General features: G+C 38.5%; 1 protein-coding gene across 2 annotated transcripts in view; it reads left to right on the top strand.

The window, feature by feature from the left end:
• The window catches only part of PRKG1 (protein kinase cGMP-dependent 1), a 481,254-nt gene that overhangs the window by 317,854 nt on the left and 140,863 nt on the right, over positions 1-22,537 (top strand). For both annotated transcript variants that reach the window (XM_030487822.1, XM_030487821.2), the window contains exon 5: positions 20,309-20,372. In XM_030487822.1, the coding sequence (XP_030343682.1) occupies positions 20,309-20,372 (64 nt within the window). The remainder of the gene's footprint in view (positions 1-20,308; positions 20,373-22,537) is intronic.

Genomic DNA, 22,537 nt, shown 5'->3' with positions numbered 1-22,537 from the left:
GAATACGAGGATGAGGGGAGAGCAGCAGATGTCATTTGTTTGGGGTTTACAAAGGCTTTTGACACTGTTGCCTGCAGCATTGTCAGTTGGAAGCTGAGGATGGATGGGCTGAGACGCATGGATGATTAGATGGGTTGAAAGCTGGCAGGATTGTCAGGCTTGGAGAGGGGTAGTTAGCAGCTTTGATGTTTAGCTTGTACCAGTGAAAAGCAGAGTATGGTGGGGATTGATACTGGAGCAGATACTCCATGTCTCCTTTGACAGCCTAGATGGTGGGACTGAGTCATCTTTAGTGTATGTACATCCAGGTATGAATTAGGGAAAAGGCTTAGTGCCAAGCCAAAAAGTGGACCTTTACTTGAAAGGGACCTTGAGGGCCACTTTTGGATTTGTTGTTGCCTCTGCGTTTTGGTGTTGTGGTTGGACAACTGGCACTAGGCAAACTGGAATGAAATGGAATCTGGCAGCAAATGGATAGCCATGAACTAACATCGAGCTGTTTCAAGATGAGGGGAAAAGCCTGCCCTGATGCCATGCCCAGCCATCAGAAGACCGATATGGGTATGCTAGTTACTTAGCCAGTGTTGGGTAGACCTTTTAAATAAAAAAATACTACTTTCTTAACAGGAATTGTACCCATCATGTTTGTTTTGCTTTCTAGTGGATTCCTGGTGTATAGTCTTTTTGCATCACCTTGGTGTTTTCCTTTTTCAAACTCTCTCTTTTTTTCTTTTTTTTTTTTTCTCTTCATTGCAGTGATGAGCACTAATAAATACCTTTGGCTACAAAGCAATGTCACATGTTTTCTATGGGTTCATATTTCATTTAAAGTCTGAAAATATGAACTGAACTTTGAAAATTGTCTGTTAAATAAATATAGCTGGGACTTTAGCAGTCAGTAGCCTTGATGGAAAGAAGAAACAGGGGTTTGTATATGCCTGAGTACTTAAAAACATGATCTTCTTATTTCAAATCTAGGTATTTATCAAGAAAAAATACCACAGTGAGAAATAAAACTTCACGTGATGACCACCACATATAAGAAAAATAGGTCAGGCAGGATCAGTTTCATTTCCATGGTAACTGCTTAATTGCTAGTGGAAAAGGCTAACTTGATGCCTAAGAGTGGTTTCTTTACATTAGTTTCATTGCTGGGTCTTAAACAGGCTAATTTTTACAATGACATGATGGGCATCAAAATGACAGTAAACAGCAGTTACCTTTCTAATAGCCTGTGTCTAGTTCAGCGTTGTATTTTAGGCTTTTTTATATATTTTTGCACACTCAAGGTTGTGGTTTGCCAACACATGAGCTTTCAGCTGCAGAGTGTATGGAGATATCCTCCTCCCAGCCACAGTGACACCACAGCAGTTTGGTGGGAATCTCAGGTTAAACCTATTTGTATTCATCCTGACTTAAGAACTGTGAGGTTTGTTGGATGTTTTTTTCCTAATCAGAGCTCCAGTGTTGAAACTACACGACAAAATAGGAAATGTGGAATTCTAACTGATGCACTTGATGAGGTCACCCTGGCAACGGGGCAAATAGTAAATATTTAATGTTTTATGGCTGTTTCTCAGCTGACTGTGTCCCTTATAGCTAGTCCCTGAATTCATGCCCATTCTTACACCTTTCCCAAACCCTCAAAGTCTTGCATCAGGTTTGAGTGGAAATAGGAGTCTTCTGGTGACATTAAGATTCAGTTTGAAACATTCAGGCAGGAATTACAATGTCAGTAAGTAGCTAGTAGTGCATTGACTTAGAGTCCACTTTTTTATGAAGGATTCATTGAAGTTTAAATTTGATGTGAAGCTGTTTAGTATTTATTTAGTAGTTTTGCAGTGCAAAGACCCAGCATTTTGTACAAGGCTTTAGACTCGATGAAAACAACCCTTGTCATTGTTGCTTTCTTCTGGCACTGGTTTTAGTAGCGCTTAGTAATGTGGTGTTGGCTAAAAACATGCTTCGGGCTCCGTTATAAAGAATGCTTTAGAAACACAGTTCTAAGACTGATTGCCTGGTCTGAAAGATGCGCGGCCTGAATCAGAGCGTTGGAAGTTAAATTGCCTTGGCTAAGGAAGAGAGGAAAACTTGGGATAACTGGAGTTACTCACCCAATGTGGTGCTTATGTGGTGCCAGCTTTTCTTTCAAGAAAAAAATCCTCACAGGCTCTATCAATACCACCTTTGTCTACCAGCCACAACTTTCCTCTAATAGGGTCAGTAAAAAAGAGCATGGCAAAAGACAAAGAAAGGTGTTATTTCTTCACATTATCTAATTGGCATTAATTTTCTGTAAATCAATAAGAGCAAATGCAGATGCACAAGTAGAGGAATTTGATAACTGCTACTTAAATACACTTAGACAGATTATGAAGAAGTGGTTTTTCTCTCTGCTGGTAAAGCCAGTCTGATGCTTTTGAAGAGAACCACAATGAGGGGAAAAAAAAAAAAAACCCAAACCAACAAAATCACCCATATGCTTTTGTAAGCAAACTTGCATATCAACGGCTTTAGCCTTCATTTCATCTTTCCTTATGGATGGCTGACAGTTATCACATTGCCCAGCTAACCCAGCTGTGGACCAGAAGCAGACTGATGGAAAAATGGAAATTGATGTGCCACTTGTCACTGGAATATTTTTATTTTATTTTTTTTTTTCTGGGCCATTTGGTAAACCTTTGTGAAAAAATGTATTTCAACAGGAACAGAGATTTCTTCAAGAGCATGATTTGCTGTCATTCAGTTAACTCTTCATAAACGCAAAACTATTCAGATGTACAGATGTGAATAAAGATGATGTAATCATGTTTTGTTGATTAGAAATCCTTTGGGGATTAATATGTGTCATAGTCTATGTTTTTTCAAGCAAAAATGAAATATCATGCACTGGCTTTTAGGAGCTTTGAAATAAAATGAATTATTACTGCCTCTGCAAATTGGAACCGTGCATATGGAAGCATAAAACACATGAATTGGTCTAGATTCTTCTGAAGGGCTGATTTTAATCTTCGTTAGTAATCTGAATGAAACAGTTGCTGACTGCAAATAAACCGTGCTGCTGAATACAAAACAAGCCATATTGAGATGAAGGGATAGGGTCTTTGTATTTGTCCTGTTACAACATGTAACTCAGGAGCACATCTTGTACTCTGAACTGTATTAGAGTTTAAAGGCCAAATTAAGTAAAGAACTGGGCATGCTTCCAAAAGAATAGCTCATTAAACTTCAGCCCTCTGTTGGCTTGTCTGCTAGGAAGTGTGTAGTGAGGCCACCCTTTGGTACTCTTTGGCAAGGAGTAGCGCATCTAATTTTGGCCTTGGCATTACAAAAATATGCTGTAGCTTCTGTTAGAGATGTGAAAGCACGCTGAGTTGGAGATGAAGTCTCGGCATAGAAAAGGCTGCTAATTTGCTATTTGGGTGCGATTAGAGGTGTGAGTGAAATATTGCATTATATCCATGGGATAAGAATGATGGTTCATAAGGAAAAAGAGATCCTTTCTGTATTTAGATTGTATCTCTGCAAAATGTTCAAGATGAAGGATTCTTAAATGTGTTACACTAGTGCAATTGGTTTGCAGCTATCCACTTTTATATTCTATGTATTGCATGCCTACAGCTTGGTGAGCTTGTCAATAGCTAATTTAGCAGATAAAAGAAGAAAATGGTCTTTAACAAATATTTGAAATAAATCTTCATATGGTGGCTTAGGGGGCTTTTACTGTTTCTTTGCTTAAAGTGACAGGTTCTGTTCCTCCTTGATACCCAGACAAAACCCCTACAATCACCCATGACTACTGATGGACCTAGGAGCAAAGGGAGTATGTCAGATAGTTCCTGATTTAATTTTTTCTATCATTGAATTTAACTTTCACTGATTTTACTTATCTAGTACCTCTTAATTTGTTATCACTGGAATTATCACTGCGCTGCAATAGCAGTGGATTTCTGAGCTTCACGTAACAGTATGAATGAAAGATTACCACTGTGGGTGGGACAGGAGTTGTAGAGCCTGATGGATGGTAGTGGCTTATAAAACTTGTCCCACTACCCGACCAGCTGCTGGGGATGTTTTCTGTATCTCTGTGATTTACATGGTTCCAAACATTGCATCTGTCCCTCTGTGTGCTTCTCTATCTCCGTCCTGTAATTTGAAACAAGGTGAGATATATAATGAAGTTGATGGGTTTTATTCTTCTCTTTAAATAATCAATCATATGAAATTGGACATTGATCTTCAAAGGCTATAAAAAATGTTTGCAATGTCTTCTGGTGTGAACCAGTAGCTTTTACAAGGAAGAAACTCACTCCGAAAGTTCCCTCAAAGGGGAATGCTTTGAATGTGGCATTCATGCCTGTACTATTGTTTCATCCTGAGTCCATGCTATTCTGAGTATTTGAAGTATTTCTGTAGTTCTATAATTCTATTTTTAGCTTGTGATCATTAAATGCAGCTTGTTTGAATAGACAGGGCAGCATACAGGTGTGCAAAGTCTGCAGTCTTGGATATAGACTACATCCATCAAAGTACAGAACTGTTGAAGGAGGAGTATGGCAGAGTTGAGAAGTCAGGGAGATAAGACAGCAGTGGACTCTGAAGTACCAGGATTATTCATAGTTGCAAGAGAAAAAACATGTTGGTGCTGGTTTGAACATTGTGGTCTATTGCTGCAGGGGCAATGTACTGTGATGATGTGAAAATAGGAAGGCTATTTGCATATTCAAACCTGAAGGTGCTTTTCCAATAGGAAAACACATTGAAGAGGTTAAGTTCTAAGTTTTATAGTGGTATGCTTGAAGGTTAGAAAAACCCTGTATATGCCATTCTCCAAACACATCTTCATCTCTCTGAGTAGAGTACGTATAATTTACCTAGTAATTGTTATGTTTTGTATTAGCAAAGTACAAGAAAGATTAAATACAAAGCCTTTAATGTGATTAGAAATAGCTGTTTAGATGTGTATCTCATTACTTGTAATTGTCTTGAGACTTGGCAATCTGCCTTTCATATACAAATAGTAGTTTCCTTTCAGAATGGTTTAACAAGCTGAAGGATGAAGGTATAGAAAGTATTGATAGTCAAGCATAATTAGCAGAAAAAAAATTGTTACAGAAAGTAGCCATTGACATTTATGACGTAGATCTCATTCAGAAGCTTTTGTTTAGTATGAAATCCTGCTGAGTAAAATTGACTTATTTGATTATTAAATTCCCACAGATTATAGATTTGGTAAATGGATTATTGTGTCTTCCTCACCCCTAATTCATGGTGTCTCTCTTAGTGTCACAGTATGTGTGAAAATATTCTCTTAAGTGATATGAGCCAATTTTCTGATTAATTGCTTAAATTACTTAGGTGGGCAAGGCTGGGAGTGCCTGGAATAGGGGGATTTTGGTTAATAACCTAACCAGGAAGAAGGAAAGGCTTTTAATGAACTACATTTTCCGCTTTGTTGAATTGAAAGTGTTAATTTCATGTTGATTTGAAGAAAACAAAGAATCTGGCTCCTATTTGGGAGTTTCCAGCTGAGGTGAAACTGAGAGTGAGTGTGGAAGCTTTCACCAAACTGGAGAGAAATGGGTCTGATCTTTCTTCAATCTGCTGTGAGCCAAAAAATATGTGTTTGTATCTGATAGTCCAAGATCAGGTTTATTCTTGTTTTCAGGCTGACCTAAACCTGCTCCCCAGGGTAATGTCCTAACTGTGGTGGTGTCAGATACTTGGGGTGGCCAGTTTTCAGTCTCTGTCACAGAAGAGTTTCCAGCTGAAGAGACTCTCCACAAGATGTTCACCAGTGCTTGACCTTGATCTCAGGAGAAACTCACTTCAATGAGATGCTTTTTTGGCTCGACAATTAAGTCATTTTTCCATGCCAGACAGATAAATTTTCCCAAGAAAGGCTGAGAACAGCCTTCTCAGCACACTCAGTGTTTCAATGCTTGCAAGCATGTTCATGAGATCTTCCAAGCAAAACCATGTAGCAAACCGAGGTAGCACATAAAGGTAGTTTTTGAATGGCCAAAACTACATGGCTGTTTTAATAGGTATTGCTTTTGGAGAAGCAAGTATTCTTGGCTTTCCTGAGAAACTGTCGATGAGTTTAAATTAAATTTATAGCTTGGTTTCTGTTTTAAAATTATGGCTTGCTTTTGTTGTGTGTACTTTGAGGATCTGGGAAGAAAGTTCCTGCTCTGAGGGTTTTTCTGCCTCTTTAGAAGGTATTAGCTGCATCTTGATGCTGATACTTAAAAGATAAATCCCATATTAGTAGATTTTGCTCAGAAAATAGTTGCTCAGAATGAGAAGATGCAGGCAGAGCAATGTCAGGCCAGGGTTACAAACAACCTCCAGCAAACCTGGCTGCTGCTAGAGCATAAACTGAGATATTCTGCTAGGTTAAACCATTTCAAACTACTGTATTTAAGTAACCCTACAAAGTACCTTAAGAATAATAAGCTATCATCACCACAACGTGGAACATAGAAAATCCTTGATACTGAACTCCTGGAGATATTTGCATTTGAATTAGGACAAGCAGAGGAGGAAAACTCATCAGCCTGTGCACGCTTCGCGGTCCTGCCAATCCCAGGTCCTCAGCAAGGCTGCCAAATGACTAGGGCTTGAGCCCAGGGATGCAATATCAAAAAAAAAATCCTGATGTGGGAAAAGGAGGCCGTAAATAATATTTCATGCTTGTGAAAAATAATCCGTGTGAGCAAAGTACGGATATTAATTTCTACTTCTAGACCCAATTTTAAGAAGTCTCCCGGGAATCCTGAGAGGAGTTAATGACTCACAATGTTAATATTACTTTGTGCTGAGCAGATAAAAAATAAGAGTTGAGCAGACTGCTCTGAAAGGTTTATCACTTCTTTAGCCAAAAGAAAAATTAAAGAGGAGTTGAAAAAACCATTGTGATACAACATCTGGTTGCTTGAGAAAAGTGCTCAAGTCAAGAAAAAGTCATTTTTTCTGAATGTTATTTCTATGTCCTGTACATGGGGCACGCTGGCTTGAATCTTTTGGTGATTTTAATACAAATTCAGATATTTAAAAAAAAAAAATCTAAATACAGCGATGGGAGCCTGGAAGGTGCGTATGGACATTTTAGTGGAGAAAAGACGAATGACAGCACCTCCATTGGCCTGGTTTCACAGAGACAGCTGTCCACAGCAAACTCAGGGATGAGTTTCTGAACTTTAAATAAGTGTTGAGGTTCTGATCTGAGTGGGAATAGATTTAAAATTCTAATAGTCTCTCCTTTGGCATATATGTTCACCAGAAAAGTAGTCACGTAGATAATTTGATTGTCCGGATAGGATCACCTAACATGAAATCGTGTATTTTGGGGCTTTTATTTAAGGGAACTAATTCTGTTTTCACACAGGATCCACATTCTTGTTAATAATGGTACAAATCACATTTTTGAAGCAAGCTAAAGTGGACTTAGTCATGTTATTAATGGGAGCATTTTTTCTTCAGCAACTTTAGAAAAGTTCAATAAATTCTGCCATTTGAACACAGATCTATGAATTGTTTTTATGTCCAGTCAGAGGCTCGTCTCATTTTCCTGTATCTAGTAAATTTGCGCATCATAATGATCATTTTATGCATTCATCCTCTACGTGCATGAGATGACTTTTTAATGTGCATGCAGAAGGTGACATTTTTATTGCTTTTATGAGCATCACGAATGCATTTTAAATTCAATTATATACTGTCCCTGGAAATATCGCACAAATCACTTGCCAATAAATAGAACTCATAGATAACTGAAAACGAAGGAGGATAGTAATCACCAGAGTGACTTAAACTGTAGCAATGGAGTAGCATATTACTTGTGACTTCAAAAAATACAAGGTAATGCAAATAAGAATAATTTACATTTCATATAGGCACTGATAACCAGCATAATAATTTCTGGAAAAAAGATGAAGTGTGTCTACAGCTCAATAAAGTCAAATTTACCATGTGCCCCAGCCAGTTCACAATGAAATTAGAAATATATGTTTTAAAGTGTAGAGAAAATAGAAAGGGCATTACATACAATGAAAATTATCTCAAAGAACTTACTTACAGGAATTGTGCTGTTGAATTGGACTACAGATGAAGACAAATCGGGCCAAGGCTAAAGTGTCCTTAGAGAGATAGTAAAAATCCTCAACTTCTTAAGAATTTAGAAAATTACAGCTGATCTACAGCGAGTTTGTATTCTTGTTAAGCTGCTAACAAGGAGGCTAAGGAGGACCTTTTGGCCAAAGCACTCTATAAATCAGTAACATACTGATTTTAACAAGAAAATCCAAACTGCTAGATATACAAAACTTTGAAGATAACTTTCAAAGCAAGTTGCAATATGCGTGTGCACGAACACACACATCCATATAAACAGGATTTTTAATACTTTCTGCTAGGGTAGAAAGATAAAAGGTGTTATTTAAAAAAAATCAATTTGGCTGGATATTCGAAACAACTAAATAAAGTATAAGCCCTTATCTAGAGTAGGTAAATACAGAAGAAATCAACATTTTCTTTTGGAGCACAGAATAAAAGAGTTGTTCATGTTTGAAGGGTCCCAGCCATCATTTGGTAAAATCTTCCTTCAAAACAGGAGGGGAGGTTAAGCTAATCAAACCAACATAAAAAAGTCTGAAAGGAGTAGATGTGCTGAACAACATGGCCTCTACTCCACTGCAGTTGTAGGAAAGGCTGACACTCAGCATCTCCTGGATCCTTTGTTGGAGGAAACCAGCATTGCAATTCATGACCTGGATTTTCAAGTCCAGGCTAATGGGATTTACCCTTCCATGTGGCACCAGAAGTCCAGGAGATTTTGTTCCTTTGTATTTTCAGATGACAGGTTAAGCCTCATGTTTCAATAAATTTCCACCCTTCATAAGCAAGCTGTTCCCAGTGCTGTCTTCATGAGGTCCCGGATGTCTAAAAGCCAGCTGAAAAGTTACATTTTTTTCTAAGCCACCAAGATCCATTACAGCTTCCAGAGATAGATCCCACTGAATTTTTTTAGAGAAAGGAAAGAACATGTCTTTATAAGAAAATATCCAACCTTAATATGAAGATGCTCCCAAATGAATGCTCCCAAATTAAGATGGTTCTGTTCCAGATAATGCTGTTCTAGTACTTGCCTTATTGCTAGAAACTGGGAAATGAGATAAAAATCTGAGTTTATCTGATTTCTAATTCCACTGAACCTTGTCTTTCTTCACCTGTAAGATGATCTTCACCATCTGATCTTTCTCCCTGTAAGATGATCTTCACCATCTGATCTTTCTCCCATGCAGGTAATTATCACTCTGAATCCATATTGAATGACAAATTCATTATTCCAATGAATGTTAACAGAGCTTTTTTGGAGGAGGTGATCAGGGAGGACCTGGCTACCTTGTTTCAAGTCAGTGCTTGTGTGCCTGCTGTGATGCTGGAGCTGTGATCTGCATTCCTGTTCCAAAACTGAATTATTGAATACTTGGAGTATTTAAGGGCATTTTGTTAGATGTTAATCACCTGAGAGGAGTAAATTGACTCATCTGAAAATTTGAGGAATGATAATCAATAAAACAGAAATTACAGTGAACTAGAAATAGATTTACGGGAAGTGCTTTCAACACCCGTTGCTCACTTCTTCTGACTATATTTTGATGTCTGTCAATGAGTCAGATTTTAATCTAAAGTTTTTTCTTCTAAACTTGCATGATGGTGTTTTCAATCAAGATGCTGTGAGGCCTTGAATAAGTCGATGTACCTAAATAACCATTTTGCCTTTGTGCATAGCCAGACTCACTGGTTGAGTCCCTTTTTTGCTCATGGGCTAAAAGGGACAGCATGGTGCATCCAGGGCTTGGGGCAAATGTTGAGCACCAAAAATGAGTACACAAACTTCATTCTTTTCAGATCCATCTTCCCTGTCCACTGACATATGCGTGGGCTAATTTCAGGGTCAGATTTACATTCTGCTTGCTTCATATCTGCAACAGAATTTCTGAAATTGTGTCCTGTTTTGCCTGTGTGTTGTTTCTCTATCTAAATATCAATCATGTTGGCTCAGGTAGTGTTCACTAAAAATTCCCACGCAAGTTTCAGTATTGTCTTTATTGCTCTTGAAACAGGACAAGTGGAAAAGGTTTAGAGGTTCAACCATGGGCAAATGAACCTTGAGTATCAATGACCTCAGTGCCCTGTCAGTTCAGAAGGATTGATGTGTGCCTGCAGAGATTCATTCTTGGGATACAGAGGCATCTGTGTAATATGCTGATCTTTTGTAATGTGTTGATTAGGAACAAATCGATAGAAGTTAGTGAAGTGTTCACACTGCAGCAGAAAAAATAATGGAAAAGAAAAGAACAAAAGAGCACAGTTAAACATCTGTAGTGATTTTAGTGGGGACAGATCCAATGCCTGTTGGATCCAACATGAAATTTCCTGAGAGTTGCCCCTTCAGCAAAAGAGCAACTGTTGCATGGATCAGCTGGCCCTGGCTGGTTAGTCTCACTGCTTGATTCTAGCCAGAAGTCTTACCCCCTTCTCCAAACCATTTTGTACCTGGAGCGCTTTGCACCTTCCAGTACAACTGAGTGGCTGGATCTGTGCTCTCACAAACCCGAGATGATCCGGTTTGAAGGTTATGTGGGTTGGGTGCTGTGCTCTCAACAGGGGCCTCAGCATGAGCCTGGGCATAGGGTTATACCTGGTCTTCGCAGAGATGTCTTATAATCAAGAATCTAGGAGCTGTTTTTAGGGTTGCGGCCCTTAGATGGGCTGTTCTTTGAGCAAATGCAAAGGAAGTGATAGGCAAAGATTGTTTGACATCAGCTGAGTAGAGTTGTAGTGAATAATTGCAAATGTTTTCCCAGCACATTTTTTTTTTTTTGTTTGGTTTGGGTTTTTTGTTGCCTATTATATTGCTTGCCTGTCTGTAATATTCCCAAGATTATGTTTTCTTAAACAATTGAATTTTCAACCCGTATTTCAAATCTATCAAGCTTATTTGATTATTTCTCCAATATAATCCAAGCCACTTGAAAATCTTCAACATTTAATTAATTTTCAGCTCTGTTTTATTTTCAGCACAGAAAATAAAATGCTGCAGAGGCTTGTTGTGCATAGCAAATTTTGGACTCCGAGATGTAAAGTTTTTACTGAGGGAAGAAGAAAATCAACAGCATTGTAAACTCAAAGATTAAATCATTCTTCTCAGTTCTTTAATTCAATAGAGGGACTGTGGCTTATCCTGAAGAACGAAATTGTGGCTTTAGAGGCATTTTAAAGGTATTTGGCATGCTGAGCCTCCTAAAACATGTAGTATTACACATTGCAGGTAGATCCAAACTAACTCAGGCAAAGGTCCCTATCACATCTTAAAGAGGCATTCAGAGATAACAGAGCTCTTCTATGAAAAGACAAAGAGCAACAGCAGCAGCATCCCCAAGAGTATGAATAAAAGCTATTAGAAATAAGGAATTAAGATGAGCTGCCATCTGTTAGCCTTCAGAGCTTCACAGAGGATGAATGTCCTGAATTACACCCCCAAATCAATAACGTGTGTGCTGTTCTTTCTGCTGCAACTGGCAAGTGAGCACACTGCTGAGAGAATTACTTTGCTTAAAATAGGAAGGGATTTTCTGGCTGTATATTTTTGCCTTGGAAAATCGGGATGTCAGTGTTCCTCTTGTGTCTTCAACTAAGTAGTATTCAGTATTGCCCCGGGGCTGTGCAGATTAGAAATTAGGAGGGTTAGAATCACTGAATTAAGCTGGTTAGGATGTCCTGGATGTCTTGCGGTACTTTGCTGGTGTTACCTGGGGTTTGCACCAACACTACTTGTCTGTAGGAAGGTCACAAATGCCTCTATCCAGCACTCTGAGATGAATTTACATGGGACCATTCTCATAATTTCATGCAAATGTGGTTCTCCTAGGTTTCCCCCATGAAGAGGAACAAACTGTTCTGCACTTTGGTGCCTTTTTTGTAGCTTTTTTCTCTGCAGATGAGGTAACTAAGTCTATACCTGGAAGATTATTCTCAGTGATGATCTACTGATCTAAACTGCTTTTGTTTGGACTTGTCTCTCAGTAAATCATCTCAGATGCATCCTTCCAGAGTGAGGAGCTCAAGATTGCCCCTAAGGTAGTTTTGATGCTATTTGCTGAATCTGGCAATTGATGATGCTACCAACCTCAGGGTCACCTTACTGTGTGGGAATGTGTTGGGCAGGATTTCCATATTTTTTATCCTATATTATTCATTTGCTATAGTGCAAGAAGTCTTCTGACTCTTTTTGTTGTAACTAACAATAATGAAAAAAAATATTTAGATATTTCAGTGCTTGCTTTGTGAATTGTGTAGATTCAGACATCTCTGTCAGGGAGTAATTTTTGTTGGAAAGTTTGATATTAGGGACCCAGCTTTCGTGTCTCTTTGCTTTGGTGGGTGCTGGAAGAAGTTACCTGGAAGAATGCAAAATGCTTGTGATTCACATAATTTAAATAGCTTATTTTTCTTTTGGATATTTTCAATTATTAAAAAAAAAAAAAGACAAGAAGGATGGCAATATTTTTAATACGTTCATTTAATGGTGGCAGTTAAAAGGAGGGAGGCAAGAAGCTGCGAACATTGCAAAACAAGGTAATGCTTTGGAAATAGTATGGTCATGTCTTCATGAAAAAGATATTATGACAATTTGCTGTCAAGTGCAGTAGGCATCTGTTAGAGACAAAACACCTGACTCCAGTTGGTTTTGGAGATGTTGTAAATACCAATTTAGAGAAATAAGGCAAAATGGACTGTGCATGCAAATGTGACTTGTCATTTCATTTAACGCTACTATGTCTTCAAAATATTGATCAGTGTTTAAGGATCTCTTGAGACACAGCATCAGAGACAGTCACAAACATCTTTCACTTTCTAGGCATTTTATTAGCATCTTGTGTGAAATAATGGTTTTTGCTTGACTTTATTCTCGTGCCACAGTGATGCGTTTGTAGTTTCAGTCAGGATGCAGAAGCAAAAATTGGGCTTGATGCACCCATTCTGGGATTGTCCACAGATGCTGAAGGCTGAGGGATAGTTTCCCATGAGATCTCCCAGAGAATGGGGAAAAAAATGTTGGAGAGAAACTCCTTGATGGTAAACTGTTTTGCAGAGGTAATAATTATATTGCAAGTCACAGGCAATTTAATTTTGGCTGTGTTGCGAATGCAGGATCATAGAAACAAAACACACAGGGTACAGGGATGTGAGACCTCTAGCAATAGCTATTATTTTAATAACCTATATAATATTGTTGGAGAAGATGAGTGAGTTGAAAGGTACAGAATCTTTCCTTTAGGACTTGGGTATAATTTGATTTGCAAATATGAAGAAATACCAAATGCTACAGCAGAAAAAAATTCCATAACATACTCAAATGTTAATAGCAGGTGTATGTTTTCTCCACAGACTGGCACAAAGGGAGTAAAGCTGGGCAATGTGAATCCTCTGTCTCGAGATGAATAATCAAAACTGTGCCTGCTGAAGGTTTAGTGATGTTTCCGAAGCAGTTTGTGCTATTTGAGCATTTGTAGCTGTTTGGGATCAATTGTCCTTTTCAAGATGAATAATCTTGAAAGAATGCATGTAAAATGGGTGAAGGGGTTTACATACCAGGTAATTTCTCTCCCTCCCACTCCTCATGACAGCAACAATTTAGTTTTTTTAAAAATTGTACAATCTCCTCAGTGACTGCAAAATGAGGAGGGCTATCTATCATAATGAATCCCGGTCAGGGAAAGACAGGGACTAACAGAAGCAAGGGAAAATAATACTCCACAGTACCCAAGCAGCCTATTGAACATAAACAGAGCCTGGACCAAAATAGGGTGTGCAACCACATCCTTTTGCAAACAGTTTGCATACCACATCTACGTTCCCCACAGGGAAATCAGAGTATTGGCCTCATGATGTCAGCAGGCCAGTTAATCCATTAGGATTGTTATTATCTTTTCATCATGAGAGGAAAAAGAATGCAACTCTTCATGCTTGATTTACTTTAGTCTTTTGTTTGTAAGGAAAATAATTAACTCATTTGGAGTTGGACTCAATGATCCTTATGGGTCCCATTCAACTTGAGATATTCTATGATTCTATGATCTGTTTTCTGCATCACCCCCATTTTCATAGGTATAGCAGCTCTTCGTATATAGCCAGATGTCTGGGACAAAAAAAAAAAATTCACTGCAAACCAATTTCAGGAGTTTATTTACCAGAATAAGGTCTGTGTTACATGTAGCAGAGCTTTAAAACTGTAGCTATAACATTTTCACCCTCTCTGAGATTAACAATTGAAAATGATTGTAATGCTTTTATAGCTTTAGCACAGAAGACAAGTCATCTGCAGCACCTGCAGAGCAAATCTATTCTCTTCCTCAGAGTTGCATTGTATAAGCTGCTTTCAAGAACAGACATTAAGTGTAATTAATGCAAGCATGAGTGACTGTTGCTCTCCATCTTCCTTTCTCCCTTTCTCTATTTTTCTTTAAGCTAAGCAAAACATTCAGGAAATTGCTTCAGGAAAACTAGTTTTGACTTACCAATGACATTTTTAATAGGGTAAGGCTTGAGTATCTAGAGAACTAAATGCATATTTTCTGCCACCACTTCTATTGTGGTGGGAAGTACATATGGAAAAAAAAAAAAAAAACCCAAAACAAAAAACAAACAAACAAACAAAAAAAAACAAAAACCAAAAAAACAAAAAACCCAACAGTTTATCTTCCAAATAATACCTATTGATCTGACAGTAAAGAAGAACTGTATTTTGATGCAATAGTTTGCAACACAAAATGGATATATAACCCGGTCCTCACACTTGCCTCTTTTGCACGCTGTCTCTTGTACGGAGACATTCAGCAGCTGTGCTGGCCTCAGGCAAGTTCTTGGTTGTTCTTACCTTTCAAAAGGTACTTTCTGTCCTACCACCTCTTCAAAAAATTTGCATTTTCTTCCCAGCAAGGTAATATATGGTCCAGTCACTGGATGATCTCGGTGCTCTGGCATTGCTGGGCACTTCTGATACTGGATAATCCCCAGTCTCTGAGCACCCTGGGAGCTGTTTTTGCTGATGATCTGAAACTCAGCATGCAATTTGTTTAGTAGGATGTAAATGCATTTTTAAAGTACTGGAATGAAATCCCCGGTATGTGATGGTGCAAAACACAGAGACAGGTCTTACTTTGTGCTTCTGCTCTCTACTTTCCTGGCTTTGGTTAGGGTTTATTCCATAATCAGCAATTTTTTCACTCTATATGGCTGTTTTAAGATACATACAGACAGGGACAGGATCTGTCCCTTAAGAATTAAATATGGTGTAGGAGCAACAGAGATTTTTTATTTTTTCCTTCTGAAACTATCTTCTAAAAGATCCGACTTTAATGGATACCAATCAAAGCTCAGGACAGATGTCAACACGGGAAAGGTGGGACTATGTGGGATTCTCTCATGCAACATCTCCCAGTTGAAGAAGGCAAAGAGAAGACAGCGTGAAAGATTGCACAGTAAATTTTTGTAAACTTTCATCAATAAGGCTGCAAACACATTTCTTAGTTCTCTTTTTTTTAAGGCCATGATCCTGACAGAAGCAGCAGTTGCTACCTGACACAACTTGATGGCCAGTGGGGGGCTGCCTGTAGATAGCATTGCCAGCTTGAGTTGTTCAAAACATCGTTTTTTGTGAGTATCCTAAATGAAGCATCAGATTCTGCTAGGTAAGATTTAGCCTCAGTTCTTTTGGAACAGAGAGACAGTGCTGTAGGGATATCCCAAATGTGGTAAAGCAAGGACATTAGCATTTTTCAACTTTCACTCCAGTTGGATGCAAAACAAAAAGTTTCAGGGAATGCAGACAGACTGCATTTCCTTTTACTTATCTGTCTTGATTTTCAAACTGTGCATACCCATCAAAGCAGAGAACAGTGACATCCAATAATAAAAGACAAATGGTTTATTTTGGAGTTAAGCCACAAGAAATGCTGGATGAACACTTTCAATGAACACCCTTCAAAGGTTTGGGGAACATATCTTGAAATGCATTTAGAAAGTGAATAGCTGCTTTTGTGTTGGTCTGAAAAACCCAACAAGGACCCTGAACAGTTTTCTTGTGTGTTAGAAGATAAACGTCCTGTCAGAGTGCTGGCATCTCTGCCACTAAGTACTTTTTAGGTAAAATCAACCCCTTGGGTACAGCCAGGATTATTTGGAAGCCCCTGCTGTTTTAGTACAATAGCAATCCCATGGGATCATTCAAATGGATGAATAAAAGAGTTGGACATTGCTTCTGCCAGAAAGTTGAGAGCAATTCAGTGACTGCAGATCACTAGGGATGGAAACCTGGCCGTTCACTCCTCCTTCCACTGCCTTCAGGTTGGGCATGTCTTTGCTTTTGTATTGGGATGGAGATTCAACATGGACATTTTGGTGCAGCTGTTTTCCCCTCTTTTGGCAGCCTCTGTTCAGCATGTTGAGTTCTCTGTGAAAATGTGTCACTTTCAGAGCCAACCAGAATAGCTTCTCTGCCATTCCTGTAGACAGTGAGCAATTCCCCACGGTGCCCTCACTAGGTATTTGGACAGTCACCCGCTATGAAATACTACGTAGCTGAATAATGTAGAAAATAGCCAGCAAAAAGTCACCTTTCCTTGCCAGCATGAACGGCTTCTTCACCAGTGCAGCTACTTCTCCTTTTTGTGCTCAGAGTCTAATGAGACTTGGGAGTCTCTCAAGGGAGAGGGAGACTGGAGAAGATCAGAGGTTGCTCCTCATCCTGTTGCCTGCAATGCCACTCGCACATCTTCTGTAGTAAAGCATTGTGATGTTTGTGGATATATGTTTTAAAAAAATACCATGTTGGCATTTGCTGTTAAAACTCAATTTCCTGAAGTTAGAGATCTGGTTTGCCTTGTTATGTTCTACCTTTGTAGGGTGGTCTTGATCTTCATGTGGATCTTGGACTGCACTTTTGCAAAGGAGTCCTGAAAAATAGGCATAAATATTTTGGTAGAAATATTTTTTAATACCTGCATCACCATAAATAACTTTGAGGAGCAAGGAGGGCTGCAGATGAGTAGAATGTCCGTTGTGAAGACAACTTGGAGCTCCATTTGCTGTGATTTCTTCTATCATAAATAATGAATACATCTGAACTCAAGTGCTGAATGTTCTCTTCTGTATATTTTCAGACTTTTCACAAAATCGTAGAGAACAGAGTACATTTTTTCTAACCTCTTGCTGTGCTGCAACATTCAAAGATTTCCTTTGAGTCTTGTGCTCCTGTTTCTCTTCTTAGCATGTGTTTTCCCACTTGCAGCAATTTGCAGCTCAGCTGTTTTCCTCTGTTCTTTTAGAGCTGAGGCTTCATTTTCCTTTGAATGCAAGTACCCACATGGAAATAATCTCCAAAACATTGAGTTTTGTATGCAAATCTTTAAATAATGCAGGCAGATTTTAGAAGAAAGCAGGAATCTATTTTCTGAGTCTGTTTAATGTTGTCATAGAGAGATTGGTGGTATATTTTTATTGACCTGGACAATCAAACCAGATATTCAATATTGTCTTGTACACTTGAACATCTTTTCAGATCTGGTTCTTCTATCGGTGTTATCATTAGCTCTGTTTTCCTGAATTCGTAACATCTTTTAACAGGTCAATAAATACTTTCTCTCCACTATTTTGTAAAGGTATTTGTTCAGTAAAGGGGTTTTTTTGGTATTAAACTGATGGGCAGTCCTCTTTTGAGACTCAAATATAATTTGATTGTTTTGTCACTTCTAGCTGTTAAGGAGGATACTGGACCATCATGAACTATCACAAATCTGTGATATTGTGTATTTCTCAGATATGACACGATGGAGTTTGTTTTGGCAACAACTTGATTTTCCTATTACCTGCTCTATTGCTGTGTTAAAGTTGTAAGCGTTTCTGTTAGGAAATTTTCTCTCTTTACTTAGTATCCTAAGTTATCAAAAATAAGATCTGGAATTTGTTCAGGGCTCATATGCTATTTCTCTGTTTCTCATATGTTTGGTCTATAATAGATGTCTTCCACTACCCTCCCTTGGATTGCACAGATATAATTATCTGTAAAAAAATATTCTGTGATGCATTTTCTTGTGTGCAACCACAGTAAAATTTGACCAGATATCTGGGAGTATTATCTTCTCCCATAAGTTTATTCCTTATTTGGGAATGCTAGAGTTGGTGTAATGAACTTTCATTTTATACTTAGGCACAGGCATAATATAATTCCTTTTTAGTTGCTTCTGTTTGGTCTTGTTACATTGTGAACCCATATGTTTCCAGTGAAAGAGTGTTTCCTAAGGAAAAAACAAAAGATGTTGAGAGCATGAACAATCATATTTTTCTGCACTTAGTTGTCCAGTTTGGTTTTGTCATGATTTAATACACTCAGCTAAAGTTTTGTTGCATTTTTAAATAGAGAATGAAGGCTTCCCAGCTTTCTAATTCCACTGCAGCATGGTACATGTTTAAGTTAATAAAAGCAAATTCTGCTTTATTTGTGCGCACAAACTAAGTTTACCAGGCACTTCATGCATGTCTCCAGAGAAAAACCCCAGGGATTTGTGATCAAGCTCACTGTGCGGTCTTCAGACCTCCCTTCCCTTTTGTGGGTGGGTTTTGCCTGGGTGCAGAAGCAGCCACCAAATTGTGCACCCGGAAGGTGTTTGGGAGTCCTGAAAGAGGTAGGGTCATTACTGCAAAGGCACACGTCAGCACTTGCTCTCCAGAGTTCAGGATTGCGAAAAGTGCATGGGTTCAGTTTGGGATTTTTAGCTTTCCAAAATCTAGAGAATAACTTTTATGCAGTTACGTAGTCCAAAGTAAAAAGTGACACCTTATGTGAAAGCAAAAATATTATTTATTGTGGGTTATACATGCCTCTCAGCAGGAGACTCCTCCCAACATCTCCTTCCTTGCTTTGTACCTGATCATCAGTGTTCCTGAAATCAGAGCAATACGTTGGGGATCTCAATTTAATATTAGGAGCATAGGACTGTGTTTGCACCATGTAATAGAGGGTGATAAAGCAACACTTGAGTGAGCTGTTCTTGGAAATAGCCTTGGTAGAGCTGTATTAGCTCAGGCTAATATTTCATGTAGATGCATTGCTAATTAGTCTACCGATGACAAGCATTTTTAATTAAAGCAGGTATAGTGCTGCTTTTCTGCCTGTGGAGTGTATGTTGTGTCTATGTGTTTCATTTAGCATCACTTGAGAATATTGATCAGCATTGAGTTTTTATGGAAAATAAAGAATGAGAAATGAAGGTATTGCAGAATCACAGACTGGTTGGAGTTCGGAGGGACCTCTGGAGGTCATGTGGTCCAAACCCACTATTCAAACAGGGCCATCTAGAGTTGGTTACCCACGACCATGTCCAGATGGCTTTTGAGTATCTCCAAGGAGGGAGACTCCACAATCTTGCTGTGCAGGCTATAAGGTAATAGAGATACAGCTTCAAGATCAGGGTACTTGCAAGAGGTTTGGAGACCCAACTTCGTATCCATCATCCTGAATGATTTAAATCTCAGTCCTGTGGACTTGGGGGCTGATGGGCTTTTTACTGCTGCATCACCCTCTCATCTTGACAAGCGGGTTCAGCCTGGCCTGGGAAATTTTTGCCAAGGGAAATGCCACCTAACAAGTGGAAAAGTTGCCTTTTTGGCAAAAGAAATGAAACAAACTTGGATGTAAAACTCCTGGAGAAGTTCTTCAATAATTTTACAGTGGTTCAGTCTTGGGCTGGGTTGTGTCCATGCTGCCTCCCTAGACTTCGCAGCTGCAGCTTTGTGCTCTGTATTTTTATGCCAGTGTGTGGTTTCTGTCAGTCTTTTATCTGTGGCTGGTTAGAGCTGATCTTTTCTGCTACCTGCCCCCTTTCTTTTTGTTTGTAATTTTTATCCAGTGGGATGGAAGCAGACCAGGAAAAGATTTGCAGAGTCACACATGTGACTGAGCAGGTTTGTAGCACAGATTAATTCCAGTGAATCCTTAATTGATTCTTAGTTGATTACTAGCTTTGTGAGTGGTTCTCTAGATGTTTACTGGAAGTGGTCCTCCATCATAACAAAATATATCTTGGCTGCTAGAAGATGATCTTATTTCCATTATATATGCCATGTTTCTGGTGAACGCCAATGAGGGCGAAATATCTCTGGAAGATAGATGTATTAAATGCAGCTAGATTTATGACCTATATAGAGGGATCCATTAATCGAGGTTTCTCTTGTGTTGCAGTGTTCCTACATTCCAGAGCCTTCCTGAGGAGATACTTAGTAAGCTTGCAGATGTCCTTGAAGAGGTAAGTGCTTTTAATTTTGAGAGCTAATGAGCTCAGAGTCTGCAAGCCTTCTGGTGGCAATATCCAGGCTCTTTTTTCCAAATGGACAGCTTCACAAATTTGCTTCCAGTTATGGTTGAATGTTTAAGCACATTGAGATGATGAGCTGTGTGAAAAATGAATCCAGTTTTGAGCAGGGCTTATGTATTTTTAATTGGATTTCTATCCAACTGGGGAGTGAAACAATATTTTCATGTGATGTGCAGAAGGGAAACCACGTTCTCTAGACCCTAGTTCGGTGGTGAAGAAGGGGGGATGTGAAAACACTGCCTCCTTTCAAATTCCATGGGACACTTATGTTAGAGGGCAATATCATGCCTTAAAGGAAGTGTCATAGAAAAGCTGCTAAGTGTTACAGCAGAGAGGGGCGATGTAGCATGTGTTGAGATATTTGATCATCCGGACATAGTTGTGCTTTGCCTACCTGGGTATAACTAGAATCTCATTAGTGTCAGGCTTTTAATGACTCTTTATTAAAAAAAAACCAAACCACAAAGACCAAAAAAACCCAGACAACCACCAAACCAAGAACACAAAACAACAAAAAATCCCAACCAAAATACATCCCCCAAACCCTGCATCCTACCCCCCAAAAAAACTCCAGTCCCTCAAAACCAAAAAACTTAACCTTGCTCTGAAAGTGAATGTGTAAAATTAATGTAACATATTTGAATTGCATTGCAAGCGCTTTGTCCACATAGTTTATTCACATAGCACCCTGTTCTGGGCCTGCAGAATTGCATGTGATTAAATATTACAGAAACTGTTAATAAACCATTTCAAAATGTAGCCCTTTAGGATTTAATGTAGCCCTAAAGATTTAACTTTAGGAAATCTCTGTGTATGACAGTATTTTATTTTATTCCTTGTTGTTTTTTCTTATACATGCCTTGCCATCAAGAAAAATGCTAATGTGTACTACCTCTGCCATTGATTTTAAGAAATGACACTGCTGCCATTTAAGTTGATTTCCTTTTTCAGAGCATTGATAGGACATTGTTACTTCTTTGCCTTTTTATTTAGTATACAGATAAATTTTGTAACTTGAACAAATCAGCTGTTTGTCATACAGAATAATTGCATATTCATAGATAAGCTTTATTTCCTTTACTGCTGGAGAAGTGCTCAGATTTAGAGAGAAAAGGCATATTAAATTGATATGCTATGAATTAAATTTGCCTATCTCAAAACCGCATGCCTAACCAGAAACAGTTTAATTTGCTTGGATCGCATAACGAGCATTAAGCTCCTTATCGAGAGTTAAAGAAAAGAATAAAGTCAATAAAACTTTTCCAGGGACACTTAAAGTTTCACGGCAGGGGGGGGGAAAAAATAAACATTAATGAAGGTATGAGGCACAAAATCAGTAGAGATGTCTGTGGAGATAACTCTGTGCCTTAGGGTGGATGATATGACAAAGAGAGACTGGTTGTCCCAGTCTGTGCTGAGATATGGCTCCCAATTTCCTATTTGGAATCACTCTTACTATAGCCTCTGGATTTGTCTCTGAATTAATGTGCCACATTTTACATAAACTAAAAAAATCATTCTGCTATGATATTATTAAGCATTTTGTATTTAATAGTATCTAACCTATTGAAACTAAGCAGCAATAGCTATTTTATTCTCTCTGTTGCTGTAACAAAGACTGGATAGAAGTGACTGATTTGGCATAGTTTGAGGCAGAGGGGGGGAATCTCTTTCTTAATGTCAAGATTTTGTGCAGTTTTTCTTTTGATACAGTGCTGTGAATAATGCAGCACTTCTGTCCTACATTCTTTAAATAATTTCCAAAAACTGTTAACTAAAATCCAGAAGCAAGAAAAAAAAGCTGGTTTAATTGCCTGTTGCCCAAGTCAACTTGGAAATGGCATTATAAAAACAGTGGGCAGGAAAAAAGGTCAGTGTTTGATAAGATAAATTCATTTTTAGTATTGATGGAAATACTACAAGAAATTCCTTGGATGACTCAAGAATTAAAAAAAACCCACCAAACCAGGGGAATTTCATTTTCTCTTGCAGTAGCTTGTAGTATCCCATCAATGAAATTGCTCATAATTTATATACATAAGAAGAGAAACAACTCTGTTGGGTTCAGTTTTAGTACGTTCAATCCCAAGCCACCA

The sequence above is a fragment of the Strigops habroptila genome, chromosome 5 (assembly GCF_004027225.2).
Source record: "Strigops habroptila isolate Jane chromosome 5, bStrHab1.2.pri, whole genome shotgun sequence".
In the NCBI taxonomy this organism is placed as follows: domain Eukaryota; kingdom Metazoa; phylum Chordata; class Aves; order Psittaciformes; family Psittacidae; genus Strigops; species Strigops habroptila.
The sequence above is the reverse complement of the archived record's forward strand: the minus strand, read 5'-3'. Positions and strand labels throughout refer to the sequence as shown.